The sequence below is a fragment of the Tasmannia lanceolata genome, unplaced genomic scaffold (genome assembly GCF_043159265.1).
Source record: "Tasmannia lanceolata isolate RefF3 unplaced genomic scaffold, GAP_Taslan_0.1 ptg000012l, whole genome shotgun sequence".
In the NCBI taxonomy this organism is placed as follows: Eukaryota; Viridiplantae; Streptophyta; class Magnoliopsida; order Canellales; family Winteraceae; genus Tasmannia; species Tasmannia lanceolata.
In genome coordinates, this window is record NW_027518689.1 from 18,775,692 (window position 1) to 18,792,586 (window position 16,895).

The window sequence follows — 16,895 nt, forward strand, 5'->3', positions numbered from 1 at the left end:
TTAGGTGGTAAGGATGGGGAAGCGCTTCTTCAGAACACCGAACGCACGCTCGATCATATTTCCTGCTGATGAATGCCTATGGTTAAACAACTGTTTTGTAGTCTGTGGTGCACGTCCTCTAGTTTCACTCAGATGGTATTTAGTCTTCCTGAACGGAGTGATGAAATTTTCCAATAATGGGAATCCTGCATCAGCTAGGTAAAACTTCCCAGGATGGCATATAATTCTAGCATCATTTGATAGGGTATCACCTAACATTCTGGAGTCCGACACCGTTCCCTCCCATCCAGCTAAGACGAAGGTAAACTTCAAGTCAAAATCACAGGCAGCGAGTACATTCTGGGTAGGTGACCCCTTACGACCTATAAAACACAGTTTAATATCAGCCGGTACTTTGGCAGGGATGTGTGTTCCATCTATTGCACCAATGCAATCCTAAAGAATGAAAAGTGAATGTATTAGTGGTATAAACATGACTAAATTTCACCAAAAGCTAACGAGAGTAAGATGATACCTTGAAGTATGGGTACCATCTATCATTCTCCCGAATTTGCCTTGGTGTGTTCGATGACGATGGCTTGATAAAGCGGTCAACCAACTTCAATATGGCACGAAGGACCTTATTGAAATACCGACTTATGGTCTCCCCTGATCGTTTACAATATACTACCATGCAACGATTCTGCTGATTGTGAGATATTGTGTGCAGGAAAATCGCCAACTGCTCTTCAACAGTGCAGTGGATTGTACCGGTTAGTAGTCCGCTACTCTTAAAAATATCAACTAACCTTCCGAAGCATTCTGTGTTCATCCTAAGAAGGTTATGACAGTGCACATCACTATTCATCAAAATGTTCACAAAGGTACGATCTGTTTGATAATTGTTCTCATAAAGAGCTCTTTCTATGAAAAGTCCTTCTCCCTCCATCACCGTTGTTAAAACTAAAGTTGTTCCAACTACAGCCATCGATGCCACTTCTGCAATCATGTCATCGTCATCGTCATCATCATCATCAACATCACTGCCATAAGTTCCATCAACATAGTCCCCACCATATATGTCATCATCATTGTTGTCCATTCCCGACGTTTGTTCTTACAGGTTCTAGTCTAATAATAGGTTCGCCTTGATGTATGAAAAGAAGTAACGACTTAGAAAAACAAACAATTGACAAACAAAGATATCTAATAACTTCATTCGTAATGCAAATATAGGATATAGAGAGGGGTGCGTAGGTTCCCCATTAATCTTAAGCATACTTTCAAAGTTGGTCTTACTGGGTCATCTGTAAAATACAGTTTACCAAAATTTAACACACACCAACTCAACACTCAACAACTGAACAAAACCTTTGTCCCAAAATTTGACACACACCCCTTAACAAAATTTCTGCTACTACTAACAATCCATCAAATTATAGGCTTTACCATGTACTTATTCACTGATAGGTACATAATGCTGTGACAAATAAATATGAATAGAAAGAGATAAACTCTTGAGAATTGTCAAAAAAAAAAAAAACCTTATCAAATTGTACACAAAAAAAAAAAAACCCACATCACTGATAAGCTCTAGAATGTTATAAATGCTCCATCTCATGCAAAAACCCACATCAGAAATCTAGATTTGTTTTTTATTATCGGGTCTATTAGTTTTAACAGGAAGAGAAAATCTAGTTCTAAAACCCAAAACTAAAAACCCTTTCGTTAAACCCACATCAAGCATCCAGATCTGTTTTAGTAAACCATGCAGCTTGAAAAACCCGAAATTCAGATTTCTTTTTGTAAATCATAGTTTGTAAACCTCAAAATTTGTAAACCCAGTAAACCATGTACATCCGGATTTCCTCTTCCCATGCAAAAACACAATTGTAGAAACCCTATTATACAAAATTGCACATCCAAAACCAAGATCAACCAAAACCCTCATCACATCACATGGAATAACAAATCGAATAAAACCCTCATAAAACCATGTTCTCACAAAACCCATTTTACAACTCCCAAAAACATCAGAGATCTAAAAACCAACATCTTAAACCCATATCACAAGATAATGTGGAAAAAACTAGGGAACAAGAAGGGGACAAAAGGATAGATCTACTACATGCTGAAGGTAGGAACGAAATTACCTGCTTTCGCAACCTTTTCCAACTTTTTTTTGGGTTTGGGGAAGGGACCGACGAAGAAGAAGCAGATTCAACTCGTTGTTGAGGGCTTGTTGCCATATAAAAGAGATAGAACTGACGACGAGAGAGAGAGAGAGAGCTTGCCCAAAAACAGAGACGATGTCGCTTCGCTCAGATTTTTCAAAGATTTCCCAGCGATTTTCACAGTCGAATTAAAAACGAAAAGTACGATTGCCCGAGAATTTCTCCCCTTTTTTCTTCGATTTGAAGAAAATCATCGAGCGAATTTTCATCCTTCCATGTCGGCTGACAAGCGTCCGACATCTCCGGCGGTCAAACTCCCCAGTTTCGCTGATTTCTCTACCAAACACCCTTCAGCAAATCAGGAGAATTACAATCCCCCCTATTTTTCTCAAAAAAACACAACCAAACAAAGCAATAATGACTAAAAACACCCCATTGTAAGTTTGAATTACAAAAAGACTTTTTTCACATAAAAAGTCAACAATCCCCACTAATTCAAAATTACAAGAAATAAATAAATCATAAATGTAAAATAGATTTGATCAAGGCAAGATGTGTTATGCATCAGTAGAGGTGTCTTTTGGACTTGAACCTTTACTTAGTGTAGGTATATCGAGTTTATCAAGTACTCGGTGAACATACGGCTTGAACCAAGCACTTTTAGTAATAAACTGAGACAACGTACCACACACACAACACAGAAGGCATAAGCAAGTTCATACGGTGTCGCACTTTTTGGCCATGTTCTATGTCTTGTTTTCATGAGCGCTCTAGAGAAATTAGCCCATTCTCATAGGAAGCGGCCACACTTCCACACTCATATAGGTGTATCTATCAGGAGTGCCCTGTAACTACGTACCCCACTGACAATCAGCTAGTCAGCTAGTCAGCTATAGATAACATTAAGAGTCTTACAACTCATCCTCTTTTTGTTACAGGTTGCACCCACACCATAGGGATAGGCTTAGTGAACTTAATTCACATACAACTTGGTGCAAAATAGATCACTCAAATAACTTATTTTTCCCATTGAACCTACTTCTTGGGATCTCCAGTCAGATAGGTTGGGTTCCTGTTATAGGTGATCTAAACAGTGGGCTTCAGCCCCATCCCCCTCGATGTGCTCATGACTAAATTTTTATTTAGTCCTTTTGTAAGACAATCTGATATATTATCACTTGATCTTACATAATCAATGGTTATCACTCCATTCTTCAACAACTGTCTTATGGAGTTATGCCTCCGACAAATGTGTTGGGATTTACCATTATATACATTATTACCTGCTCTTCCAATAGCAGCTTGACAATCACAGTGGATTGTAATACTCGGTACTGGCTTATTCCAAAATGGAATATCAGTCAGAAGGTTTCCAAGCCATTCAGTTTCCTCACTTGCTTTCTCTAAAGCAATAAACTCAGACTCCATAGTCGACCTGGCTATACACGTTTGCTTGGTTGATTTCCAAGAAACTGCTGCACTTCCCAGAGTGAAAACATATCCACTCCTTGATTTGGTCTCAAATCTAGATACCCAATTTGCATTGCTATACCCTTCTAGTACAACAAGATATTTAGTGAAATGCAAACCATAGTCTATGGTTCCTTTAAGATATTTCAATACTCTAATTAGAGCTTCCCAGTGATCACTACTAGGATTACTGGTATAGCTACTAAGTCTACCCACTGCATAGGCTATGTCTGGCCCAGTGCAGTTCATCAAATACATTAGACTCCCTATAACTCTAGAGTATTCAAATGGATTTACTCCACTTCCTTTATTCTTACAAATCTTATACTAGAATCATATGGGTAGCCACAGGTTTACAATCAAATTGATTAAACCTTCTAAGAATTTTTTTCTACATAATGAGATTGAGATAGAATTATTTCTTCTGGGTTTCTTTTAATTTTGATACCCAGGATTACATCTGCCTTTCCCAGATCTTTCATATCAAAATTATTTGATAAAAAAATTTTAGTGCCTTTAATTACACTAATGTCTGTTCCGATGATTAACATATCATCTACATACAGACAAACAATAACACCACTATCCTCACTAAATTTGCTGTATACACACTTATCTGATTCATTTATTATAAATCCATTTGATAGCATCACACTATCAACGTTCTCATGCCATTGTTTTGGGGCTTGTTTCAAACCATATAGAGATTTTATAAGTTTACACACCTTTTGCTCTTGGCCTTGGATTACAAAGCCTTCAGGTTGATCCATATAGATCTCCTCATCTAATTCACCATTCAGAAATGCAATTTTGACATCCATTTGATGGATTTCCAGGTTATAGATTGTAGCTACGGCAATTAAGATTCTTATTGTAGTTATTCTGGTTACAAGTGAATAGGTGTCAAAGAAGTCCATTTCTTCTTTTTGCTTGAACCCTTTAGCTACTAATCTAGCTTTATATTTATCTATAGTTCCATCAATTTTTAATTCTTCCTAAAGATCCACTTGCAACCAATAGATTTGCAACCAGGAGGCAGATCTGTCAAGATCCATGTCCCATTACTCAAAATGGAGTCTATTTCACTCTTGACAGCTTCTTTCCAGAATGAAGAATCTGGAAGGGACATTGCCTCTTTATATGTCTTTTGATCTCCTTCTAAAAGATAGGCAATGAACTCTAGACCAAAGTTTTTCTCTACTCTTACCATTTTACTTCTTCTAGGCTCTGCTGATTCTTCAGACACTAGATGGTCTTTATCTATAGATTCAATGGGTCTTTTAAGTGTGCTCTCACTTAGACTAGTCTTACAAGGGAATAAGATTTCAAAGAATTCAGCATCTCTGGATTCTATTATGGTATTAGGTTGCATATCAACATGATCTGACCTATAAATCAAGAACCTACATGCACTACTGTTTTGTGCATATCCAATGAATGCACAATCAACAGTCTTAGGACCTAACTTAGTACTCTTAGAATCTGGAATCCTAACTTTAGCTAAGTACCCCCACACTTTAAGGTATTTAAAATGTGGTTTTCTATTCTTCCATAACTCGTAAGGAGTTTTGTCAGAATCTTTAAAAGTTAACTTGTTCAGAATATAACAAGCATAGAGAAGAGCCTCTCCCCATAAATTTTGAGGTAATCCTGAATTTCCTAACATAGAATTTACCATGTTCATTAGAGTTCTGTTTTTACGTTCAGCAACTCCATTTTGCTGTGGAGAGTATGGTGCAGTAACTTGATGTATTATGCATTGGTTTTCACAAAATTCACTAAAAGTATTAGAAGTGTATTCACCGCCTCTATCAGATCTTAAAATTTTGATCTTCTTTTCTAACTGATTTTCTACTTCAGTTTTATATGTAATGAATTTATCAAGAGATTCATTTTTATTTCTAATAAGATAAACAGTACAATATCTAGAGAAATCATCTATAAATGTAATAAAATACATTTTACCTCCTCTAGTTAAAACATTGTTTAAGTCACATATATCACTGTGAATTAAATTTAATAGTTCTGTTTTTCTTTCTTCTACTTTGTGAAAAGGCTTCTTAGAGTACTTTGATTGCACACATACTTTACATTTTTCTACTACTTGATCACTTTTAGGAATTAAACCTATGGTCATCATTTTCTTTAAAGATGCATAGTTAACATGACCTAGTCTACCATGCCATAAACAAGAAGAATCTGTAATATAAGTAGAAGAAGATGAAGCTTTATTCATAATGTTCTCAGTTACATTCAGTTTGAATAAACCCTCACTAGAGTAACCCTTTCCCACAAATTCACCACTTTTAGTGATTACAAATTTATCAGCCTCAAAAACCAGTTTAAAACCTTTCTTGATCAGAAGTGACTCAGACACCAGATTCTTTCTTATATCTGGTACATGAAGAACATCACAGAGCTTCAGAACTTTTCTAGATGTAAGCTTCAACAGCACTGTTCCTTTACCCGTCACAACAGATGATGACGAGTTTCCCATGAAAAGCTGCTCTCCATCCCCTACAAGCTCGTAGGAAGAAAATACACTTCTGTCACTACAGATGTGTCTGGTGGCACCAGTGTCCACCCACCAGTCCTTCACGTTACTAACCAGGATCACTTCAGATACTACGGGCGACAAATATTGATCTTCAGCCACATTAGCCTGAGGCGCATTGTTTCCTTGAGGGTTTTTCTTCTTATCATTTTTCCGACAGTTTTTAGCATAGTGACCTGCTTTCCCACACACAAAGCAGTTACCCTTCTTTTTCTTGAAATCCTTATTATTTTTCTTGAAATGACATTTTCCTGATCCAGATGCAGGTTTAGAAGAAGTTTTCTTTCCAGATGAAGATTCAGTGAGATTTGCCTTAGAGTTAAACTCATAGGCCTTAGATTTCTGTTTTCTGAAACTATTCTCATCTTCAGTTCTAAGATAAACAAACAAGTCTTGAAGAGAAAAATCATTTCTGTCATGCAATAATGTGTCTTGGAATTTCTCCCATGAAGGTGGTAGTTTTTCAATAATTGCACCAATTTGGATTTGTTCTTCTATTTTGATCCCTCTAACAAGAATGTCAGAAACAATCAACTGGATCTCATTCACTTGATCCATAATGGATTTTCCATCTACCATCTGATATCGAAAATATTTTCCAATTAGATGTTTCTTAGAACCCGCTGCTCCGACTAGGTATTTCTGCTCTAGAGTTTCCCACAACACTTTTGCAGACTCAATTCTAAAAAATACATCAAACAATTGATTACTGAGACAACTCGGTATATGACCTTTACAGAGATAGTTACCTCATTTTCTTTTCTCAGTGAGATGAGTTCTAGCAGGTTCATCCTCATTAGGTAATGAGTCAGGATCATTCAAGATATAGTTTAGGTTTAGAAAAGTCAGAAAGAATCGCATTTTTTCCTGCCATCTACCGAAATCCGATCCGTCAAATTTCTCCGGTCTTTCGTTTTGGGAAGCCATGATGATTAATTTCCAATAATCGAAATCCCAAAAATTACAGATCGTAGATTTGCCTTAAGATTGTTAGAAAATTGATGTGCAAATCTGTAATTTAGGATTCGAGAATACCTTATAACAAATTAACCTCACAACTTGAAGACAGAGATCAATAATTCTATTTTCTGCAATAATAATTTGTAAAGAAAAAGAGAAATCGTTAGATCACTTATCGAGTTGAGGCATGAAGAATCTTCACCGTCCTTAAGGCAAATCTCGCCCCCACTATGACGAATCAATGGTGCAGATGGGCGTATCGGCGTATGCCTCCAGGATACAACAACTCCCGCTCCAGGGGTGTGCACTCACGCAGCCCGGATGCCTAAGAACTCGCTTATATTTGCCAAAAGCCTTAAGCAGAAAACCAGAGAAGAGAAAGAGCAGAAGAAGAATCCGTCAAGGATATTTTTCAGTTTTCTCTAAAACCGATTTTATAGAAAGGTAATCGACACGTTAGGGTGAACCGTCGCACTTTTTAGTGCGTGAGAGACGTTTTCCAAACGGTCACTAAACCACGATTAAGGAATCTCAAACGGTAAAAAAGAGTTAAAACAAAATAAATAAATTCTTGACCGTTAAAAGGAAAAAATAAATAATAGAAAAAGAAAAGCCTCAGGTCCATGCGCGCGGCCGGCCGAGCCAAGACGGACCCAAGTGGGCGATCCGTGCGCGTACGATCCCATGACCTCTCGTTCATTCACAAGGCGAAGAGAGTGAAAGTCAGCGAACTTTCACGCATTCTCATCCTTCTCTTCTCTGAATTTCATTGTTCCAGGGGGGAGGCAACGAGAGCTCGGAGCTTCTTCTCATATTCTCTTCGACAAGAACCCTAACCCTAGTACGAACAAGGGCAGGAGAGTGGTGTTGAGTAGGCGGAGGAGGGTTTGGGAGGCAGACGAGGATGCAGGATTGGACGAGAACTTCAATTTGGAGGCTGAGATTCTTGATTTCATGCGGAATTCATCAAAGCTTCAAGATTTCCCCACTAAGGAGGAATTGATTGCTACAGGGAGGATGGATTTGGTCTTGACGATTGCTACCCAGGGTGGTTGGCTTCCTTTTGGCTGGGATTTGGAAGAAGAACAAGAAAAAGAAGAGATCACCACAACCGTTGGACAAGAAAATGAAGCGATCACCACCGATCATCAAGATAATGAGGCGGTTGATCTTGCGGGTTCTTTGGGTAGATCAATATGAGGTTTGTGTTTATGTTTCTGTTTCTGATCAAATTTCCTTTGTTTGTCTCTTTTTTTTTATGCGAGTTGTTTGGTTTGAATGCTGATTAGCCTGTTCTTTGGCCAGAGAAATGGAAATGGAGGGAAAGAAGAATGGGGGATTGTGGGTATATTGAGTCTACTGGAGAATGAAAGAATGCTTTCTTATACTGTTGAGTCTAGAGAAAAAGAAAGCATCAGTTGGATATTGGGAAAGGATGGTGAGGATGACTGGCGAGGAGATGCGGGTTACTTGGCTAAACTGATGCAAAATGGTTGTTCTACTATAGTTATGTTTTCCAATGCCATAAGGGGTACTGTACGTTTTAGAATTGCAAAATGGTTGTTATACTAGTTATGTTTTCCAATGCCATAAGGATTAAATTATCTTTTTCAAATCCAGTCCTTTTTGGCTAATTAATCTTGATTTGATTATATTGTCAAACACGAGATTGTTCAAAACTGGACACTGATTGGTAACTCCTTTGGACCTAGGCCCTGAGGCTCATTCTCTATTTCTCTTTACTCTGACTATGAATCTTGGAGGTTGTTGCACTGTTGTTAGAGGGCAACATATGTACCAGCCTCACCATCCCTTTGTTAATGTAGTTTAGTTGTTATTCTAGTATAGTGTTTGGCACATGCATTGCCTATTATTTCCAGGAATTTCCGTTGCTCCAGTTGTTAATTTAGATGCTAGAAATAAGAGATGACTTCCAGACCCATATGTTAGATTTTAGCGGGCACATTTGTAAGATTTTCTTTGCTAGCTTTGGCCATTATTCCTGTAACTTAATATTTTCATTAGGTGGACTTCTTTTAACTGTATCACCTTGACACCAAACCTAACATGATGTGTTTATATTGGGCTTATTCTGTCAATGGATTAGTTTTTCTTCTTTTGTTTTTTTTTTCCGGTGGTGGTTATTGGGGGAGGGGGGGGGGAGGCTTACACCTACTGTAATATGCCATGTTGAACATAGGCTGCTGGGTCGCTTCTAGAAGTAAGGTATTACCAGCATTCGTTTTCCTCAATTTTATAGTAATTAGTGGCAGCTCATGTTTGCCATGGGCTGCAATGTTATATGCTGTCATGCTTTTTTTTTTGTAGGCAAGCTGGGGATAGGCAGACCCCTACCAGATATATTAAAGAAAAAGACAGATATAACATGAAAGCCAAAAGGCAACCCCATAGCATAAAGGGGAAACAAAAAGATCTCCCAAAGGAGAGACAAAAGGAACACAAAAGATGGCAAGAGGACCCCCAACCAAAAATAGCACAATACAACCCAAAAAAAAGGGAAGGAAAGGAAAACAAACTAACCCCCCAAGACAAACCCCAAAGATCCAAACTTATCCCAATCTTAGCTGGGATCTTGAAATGGAGGGAAGCACACAAGTAGGAGATGGCCGAAGGAGCGAAACTGGGGATTTCCCTTTCTTATCCTTCTTTTTCTAGACTGTTTGCCATGAACCATCAGTGATGTGAGAGTCCGAAGAGGAAGGAGCTGCTACATTTGAGATTTCCGCAGGAGAATCAGAACTAAGGTCTTCAAGTTAACTTCAAAAGTTACAAGTTACATCCTTGACAATTTGTATGTGCGAAGGTACACCACATATAAATAAAAAAACTCTTAAAACCCTAGAACGTGCTTGCTTTTACAATGACAGTACACATATGAAATCAGTCTCCTACTTCGCTACGGAAACAACCCAGGAAAAGAAAGAAAACTTAAATAAAACATGCTAAAATAATATCCGGGGTTGTTTTGCGCTTGTCATCGATCAATGTTTGGACCTCTTGATTGATGGTCGGAGTTTTTGATCGATGTTTCGGGTTGTCAATTGACGAATCATGCCTCAGCTATGGTAAATTCATCAGAGATGTCTCTTCATGTCTTGATTTGGATCTTTTATGTTGTCTTTGCCTGCATCACATCTGTCCTCATAGACCTCAAGATGTTTGGGTGGTTCCTCAAAAGCGCTGGCTCTAACCCAATTTTGACGGCAGCAGCATGACCATTTCATATTCTCACATAAGAATAATTTTGGATTTTGAAGGATCACGTGACATTGATTAGGCGATTGACGCTGAAGTGAAAGCTACCTAGTTTGGAATAAAGTGCTTGGTGGACATTGGCTCTGATATAGCTTGGGTAGAAGGCTATTCTTCTACTACCACCAATTGGCTCAAGAAAAATTCTAGACCTCTTACGAATTTTCGTGGTTTTTCTGAGACTTAAAAGTACTATGCTAGCGGTTCTTTTGGTTCTCCTCCTCCCATATTCATAAGGAAATTACAATGTCGATAAATTGGTTAAATTCGGTACCAACTACTGAGATGTAGTAGCTATATGGCATTAGATACCTGTTTTTATCTCTGTTTTTTCTCTCGTCTTTCTCTCTTTCTCTCCTTTCCTTCTTATGTTTTTTTTTTCTCTTTTGTTGGTTACTTGGTTGTATGCCTTTCTAGCTTTTCCTTTTTTAACGAATCGCTTTCTCTAAAGGAAGAGAGCTTTAGGTCTATGATACACATATACAGATACATAGGCATTGAAACAAAGACGCAATTCCACTTTCTCCAAATTCTAGGACACAAATATCACGCAAATGCTATTGAAAGTGAGGTTCAGTAGCCTGAGGAGTCTCTTCGAATCTTTTTTAGCCAAGAGCTTGACCGGGTGAACTAGCATATAGTGCAAAGCACCTTTTCGGAAAAGTCCAGTTCAAGCAAAGGGAGGACAGAGAGAACTCCATGGATCGTTCCTAGGTCAACGGTCAACCAACGGGCTTTCACTTCGTTGAGCTTCAAAGCATTCCCGCTCCCTTTGCAATCCAATCCCGTCACTATGGCTCCAAAGGATCGTGCAGTGGATGTGTCGGGTTCGCACCTGATCTACGACCACCCTGCTGCTGCCGTTGGAATTGTGTGTTCGTCTCTGCCATATGAGATGCAAGACATGTATAAATAGAGCATTATAAAACTTGACTAGATTTAACGTAGAAGATGGCATTAATCATATGTTGATTATACTATTTTAAAAAAGGGCGGCCCAGACCATTGCGGGGTCTGTGGAGGACTAGACGTACGCAGCCTTACTCATGCTTTGCAGAGAGGCTGTTTCCGTGACTCGAACCCGTGACCACCAGGTCACAATGGAACAACCTGTGATTATACTATTTTAAACTCACTCAAAATTATAATTGCAAATATGTGACAAACAAGTAAAAAGTATGGTAGTTAATTCAAAGAGTGACATATGTTTGGAACATGATAGTTATTTTGATGACTAGAAGTATCTATGTAGTATATGGTATGAGTACTATTGGTACGGTGTCACGACTGACACGATATATTCGGCCCTACTTAAGTATCTGAGTGCCATTGCTTTCAAGTTTGGAACTTTTGTAAGCAAATTTGGATAGTGGATGGCCATAGTTAAGGCATTTGTCTAACGAAAAAGAAAGAAGAAGAATCATAACCATTCTGAAATCTAATTGCCTTTCTAATGATCTATTAGTTACCAAGAATTTCCATATAGGAGAACCCTCAGGGATCCATCCTTAAGGACGGATCTCCCTTGCTTTTGAATTTTTGATTTGACAGTTATTTAGCCCAAAGGTCTCCATTGTTGTAGTGAAATCTGGCCACCATTTATCTTTGAGGGCCGCATATTAATTAGGGGTGCAACTCGGGTTGGGTTAACCCAACCCAAACCCATCGGGTTCAACCCGGAAAAAGGTCAGGTTGGGTTCGGGTTGAGTTCAGGTCCGGTTCGGGTTGAGGTTTGGCCAACCCGACAGAGTGAAAACATTTTTTATCAATTTTTTTTTGTAAGCTTAAACACTCGGGTTGGGTTGGGGTGAACTCAGGCTGGGTCGGGTTCGGGTTGGAAATCGGGTCGGGCGGGTTTGGGTTGGAAAAATGGGTTACTCGGGTCAGGTCGGGTTGGCTTCAACCCGACCCGACCCGACCCGAGTTGCACACCTAACCTACCTTTGTGTTTTGGGATTAAACTTATTTTTGGTTTACCAGATGTGTCTTACTGAGTGATGGGTTGTCGCTCCACAAGAAATTTCTTTGGAGCTTCTCCAATTTATCAGCCATCAAGGCCGGCATTCTAAACAAATATAAATAATAGGACTAATTATTGGCATATGTAGCCTTGATGAGCATGATTCTGCTGAGAGAAGACACACATTTTTCTCCTAGGCTTCTAACCAGTACTCAGTCACCTCCACCACATGGTTCAAATCTTGCTTAGTAAGTGCATCTTCTTTTAAAAGCCAAGTACCTTATAAGGAGGGCAGAGACCACACAAGAAAGAAGGGCTGCCAACTTGGAAGATTCTTCATCATTTATGGCACTTTCTTTTAAAGGAAAGCCAAGTACCCTATGGGGAGGGTAGAGACCACACAAGCAAGAATGGCTGCCAGCTCGGAAGCTTCTTCTTCCTTTATGTTGATACCAGAGTGGGTAGGTGATCAAACAGTTAGTGCATCTGCACGACATTTGGAGTTGCCATTTTAGTGTTGAAAGTTGATTTATATTTCATGGTTAACTTTATTTTTTATAATTCTTTTAATTAAGAGAAAATGACCAAGAAAAAGGGCTTTGATATGATAATGACGTGTCAAGGGGGAGAGTTGTAAATGACCAATGTAGAGTGATAGTAACTGGTTTGAGATTTTTAAGACAAATCTACCCTCAGGTAAAAATCGTTTATTTTACCGTCATAAACTTTACTTTTTTTTTTCATCTCTCTCTCTCTCTCTCTCTCTCTCTCTCTCCGGCCGTCGGTGTTGTCTCTCCGGCACTCTCTCGACGGCGTTTCTCTCTCTCGACGGTACCCTCTCTGTCGACGGAACCCCCTCTCTCTCTCCCTCTCTCCGGCCCTCTTTCTCAATGGCACCCTCTCTGTGGACGGCACCCTCTCTCTCGACGCCATCCTCTCTCTCGACGGCATCCTCTCTCTCCGGTAGCCTCTGATTCTGAGCGAACCTCCTCTCCCGGGTTGGTAGTCTCTCCCTCTCAGTTAGTTTTTGACATATTAAGTTAGGGTTTTGAGAAAATCAGTTTAGAAACAAAAAATTAGGGGTTTTGAGAAAATCAGTTTAGGGGTTTTGGAAAAATCAGTACTCTCTCTCTCTCTCTCTCTCTCTCTCAAAACCCCTATTTTTTATAAATCTATGGTTTAAAGCCCTAAAGTGGTTTAAAACCCTATTTTTTATAGAAATCTATGGTTTAAAGACCTAAAGTTTGGTTTAAAACCTTATTTTGTTAACAAATATATGGTTTAAAGACCTAAAGTTTTGTTTGAACCATTAATTTGTTAGAAATGCATGGTTTATAGCCCTAAAGTCTGGTTTAAACTCGTAATTGTTTGAACCCATATTTTGGAAATCCCCTAAGTTTTGAAATATAATGGTTTCAACCAAAATTTGATAGAAATATTTTGTTAAAACTCCTATTCAGTTTACAGAACCTCTAATTTTTTAGAACTATATGGTTTAAACCAATAATTGTCACACATTATTGGTTTAAACCCTTAAATGTTGAATAATAAATGGTTTAAACCAATAATGTTGAAAAGTCATACGTTTGAATTCCTTCTATTTCGGAAAACAGGTTCTATCCCTTGTATTTCGGAAAACAGTTGTTAAGTTTTGAAAAATGATGGTTTAAACTAATATTTCTTGTAAATAATTGGTTAAAACCTCTCTTTTTTCGAAAATTAGTTGAGAAAACCATTAATATTTTGACAATATATGGTTTAAACCAATAATTTCTCCCACCTTATTTGTTTACACCCCTAAATCTTGAATAATAAATGGTTTAAATCAATAATTTTTGACAAATCATTTGTTTAAAGCCCTTCTATTTCGGAAATCAGCCCCTAAGTTTTCAAAAATAATTGTTTAAACCAATATTTGATATAAAGCATTAGTTTAAACCCCTAATTCTTGAAAAATCAATAGTTTAAACCCCTAATTTCTGAGCAATCATTGGTTTAAACCCCTAAATCTTGAATAATAAATGGTTTAAATCAATAATTTTTGACAAATCATTTCTTTAGACCCCTTCTATTTCGGAAATCAGCCCCTAAGTTTTGAACAATAATGGTTTAAACCAATATTTGATATAAAGCATTGGTTTAAACCCCTAATTTCTGAGCAATCATTGGTTTAAACCCCTAAATCTTGAATAATAAATGGTTTAAATCAATATTGTTTGACAAATCATTTGTTTAGACCCCTTCTATTTCGGAAATCAGCCCCTAAGTTTTGAACAATAATGGTTTAAACCAATATTTGATATAAAGCATTGGTTTAAACCCCTAATTTCTGAGCAATCATTGGTTTAAACCCCTAAATCTTGAATAATAAATGGTTTAAATCAATATTGTTTGACAAATCATTTGTTTAGACCCCAACTATTTCGGAAATCAGCCCCTAAGTTTTGAACAATAATGGTTTAAACCAATATTTGATATAAAGCATTGGTTTAAACCCCTAATTTCTGAGCAATCATTGGTTTAAACCCCTAAATCTTGAATAATAAATGGTTTAAATCAATAATGTTTGACAAATTATTTTTTTAGACCCCTTCTATTTCGGAAATCAGCCCCTAAGTTTTGAACAATAATGGTTTAAACCAAAATTTGATATAAAGCATTAGTTTAAACCCCTAATTTCTGAGCAATCATTGGTTTAAACCCCTAAATCTTGAATAATAAATTGTTTAAATCAATATTGTTTGACAAATCATTTGTTTAGACCCCTTCTATTTCGGAAATCAGCCCCTAAGTTTTGAACAATAATGGTTTAAACCAATATTTGATATAAAGCATTGGTTTAAACCCCTAATTTCTGAGCAATCATTGGTTTAAACCCCTAAATCTTGAATAATAAATGGTTTAAATCAATAATGTTTGACAAATCATTTGTTTAGACCCCTTCTATCTCGGAAATCAGCTCCTAAGTTTTGAACAATAATGGTTTAAACCAATATTTGATATAAAGCATTGGTTTAAACCTCTAAGTTCTGAGCAATCATTGGTTTAAACCCCTAAATCTTGAATAATAAATGGTTTAAATCAATAATGGTTGACAAATCATTTGTTTAGACCCCTACTATTTCGGAAATCAGCCCCTAAGTTTTGAACAATAATGGTTTAAACCAATATTTGATATAAAGCATTGGTTTAAACCCGTAATTTCTGAGCAATCATTGGTTTAAACCCCTTAAATCAATATTTTTTGACAAATCATTTGTTTAAACCCTTTATATTTTTGAAATCAGGTCCTAAGATTTGAAAAATAATTTTTTAAACCAATATTTGATATATAGCATTTGTTTAAACTCCTAATTCTTGAAAAATCAATAGTTTAAACCAATAATTGATCGGAAATCATTATTTTAAACCCGAAATATTTGAGAAATTAGTTGGTTTAAATCAGTTGTTAACTTTTTTTTATCACATTATGTTTGAACAGGTCGAAATCTGATTTAGTGGATTTGATTCCATCTTTTCCCCCTAGTGATCATCTCATCAAACCATGGTAATGCCTCCGTTATTCTTTTAAGCCTTGTATTTTTTAAAATGTTGTATATATCTACTAATGGTTTGTTTCGCAGGCGTCTTATCCTACGTCGAGATGCTGCCCCTCTAAGTTTGACGAATTCTTCAGGTCCCTTGAGTTGAGGAAAGCACATACCGATATGCTAGAGCGCGGCCCATTTGGGGCCTTGCTTAATTTGGAAGGTCTGAAATTGCACAAGGCAATTTTGACCGTCCTCGTGCGATCTTGGATACCCAAGTCTAGGGCATTTCAAATAGGTGGCATATTACTCCCCTTTGAGGTAAGGGATTTAGCATTGGCATTGAACCTAAGCCTTGTAGGAGATAGAATACGAATAGACTGGGATTCGACAGAGGAGGTCGAAGGTTGGAGGTTTTCCGGTGCTTGGGCGAGATTTGGTGAGATTGCAGATGTTATAAGGGCGGAGTCCAGATCGGATGAGATTGCATCGGTCCACGCAACAGTGAGACATGTGTTGCTGCTTCTGTGCTGCTGTGTGCTTTTTGCCCGAGCTGACCCTGTGGATCACAGGACGAAATCCTGCCTCTTCCCCTACTTAGGAGCAGAGACGGTGGGAAGAATTGCTTGGGCATACCCTGTCTACGACTTCCTGGTAGAGTCATTGGATTCATATTCGAAAAACGGAAAGACAGGATATATCACCGGATGCGCTATTATGCTACAGGTGAAGAGTACATATATTATATACATGATTACTCTTTTGTAAGTTTGGTTTTTTGTTCTCTAAAGGCTGACTGTCTGTCTTCATTCCAGGTGTGGCTCTTTGAGCATACTACCTTGTGGGCACCTTCAGCTCCAGATGCACATCCACGCCTATTAAAGTGGATCACAGGGATCGATACACGGAGGAGTGACCATGCAGCCCTTATCAGACAGATCCGTGATGGGAGGCTAAAGAAGACCCAGGTTAGACCTACAGCTTCTGTACTCCCCTAG

At 37.9% G+C, this 16,895-nt stretch overlaps 2 protein-coding genes and 1 pseudogene across 2 annotated transcripts; 1 reads left to right on the forward strand and 2 right to left on the reverse strand.

Moving 5' to 3' along the window:
* On the reverse strand, positions 1-1,081 carry LOC143888595 (uncharacterized). The gene is made up of 2 exons (XM_077393037.1): positions 515-1,081; positions 1-435 (listed from the first exon to the last, which is right to left on the reverse strand). The coding sequence occupies exons 1-2, from the start codon at positions 1,079-1,081 to the stop codon at positions 1-3; spliced, it is 1,002 nt and encodes a 333-aa protein (XP_077249152.1).
* Positions 1,082-2,418: 1,337 nt separating this feature from the next.
* On the reverse strand, positions 2,419-3,881 carry LOC143888596 (secreted RxLR effector protein 161 pseudogene; annotated as a pseudogene).
* Positions 3,882-6,903: 3,022 nt separating this feature from the next.
* LOC143888597 (uncharacterized) lies at positions 6,904-16,895 on the forward strand. Its single transcript, XM_077393038.1, has 5 exons — positions 6,904-6,943; positions 7,916-8,301; positions 8,443-8,673; positions 15,994-16,623; positions 16,713-16,895. The coding sequence occupies exons 1-5, from the start codon at positions 6,904-6,906 to the stop codon at positions 16,893-16,895; spliced, it is 1,470 nt and encodes a 489-aa protein (XP_077249153.1).

Excerpts from the sequence above, each read along its gene's own strand:
- LOC143888597 (XM_077393038.1), top strand. The coding sequence starts at position 6,904 with ATGACCTTTACAGAGATAGTTACCTCATTTTCTTTTCTCA. Across the intron at positions 6,944-7,915 it reads TACCTCATTTTCTTTTCTCA|GGGGGAGGCAACGAGAGCTC; the intron begins GTGAGATGAGTT and ends TCATTGTTCCAG. Across the intron at positions 16,624-16,712 it reads GATGCGCTATTATGCTACAG|GTGTGGCTCTTTGAGCATAC; the intron begins GTGAAGAGTACA and ends TCTTCATTCCAG.
- LOC143888595 (XM_077393037.1), bottom strand. The coding sequence starts at position 1,081 with ATGGACAACAATGATGATGACATATATGGTGGGGACTATGTTGATGGA. Across the intron at positions 436-514 it reads GATGGTACCCATACTTCAAG|GATTGCATTGGTGCAATAGA; the intron begins GTATCATCTTAC and ends TTCATTCTTTAG.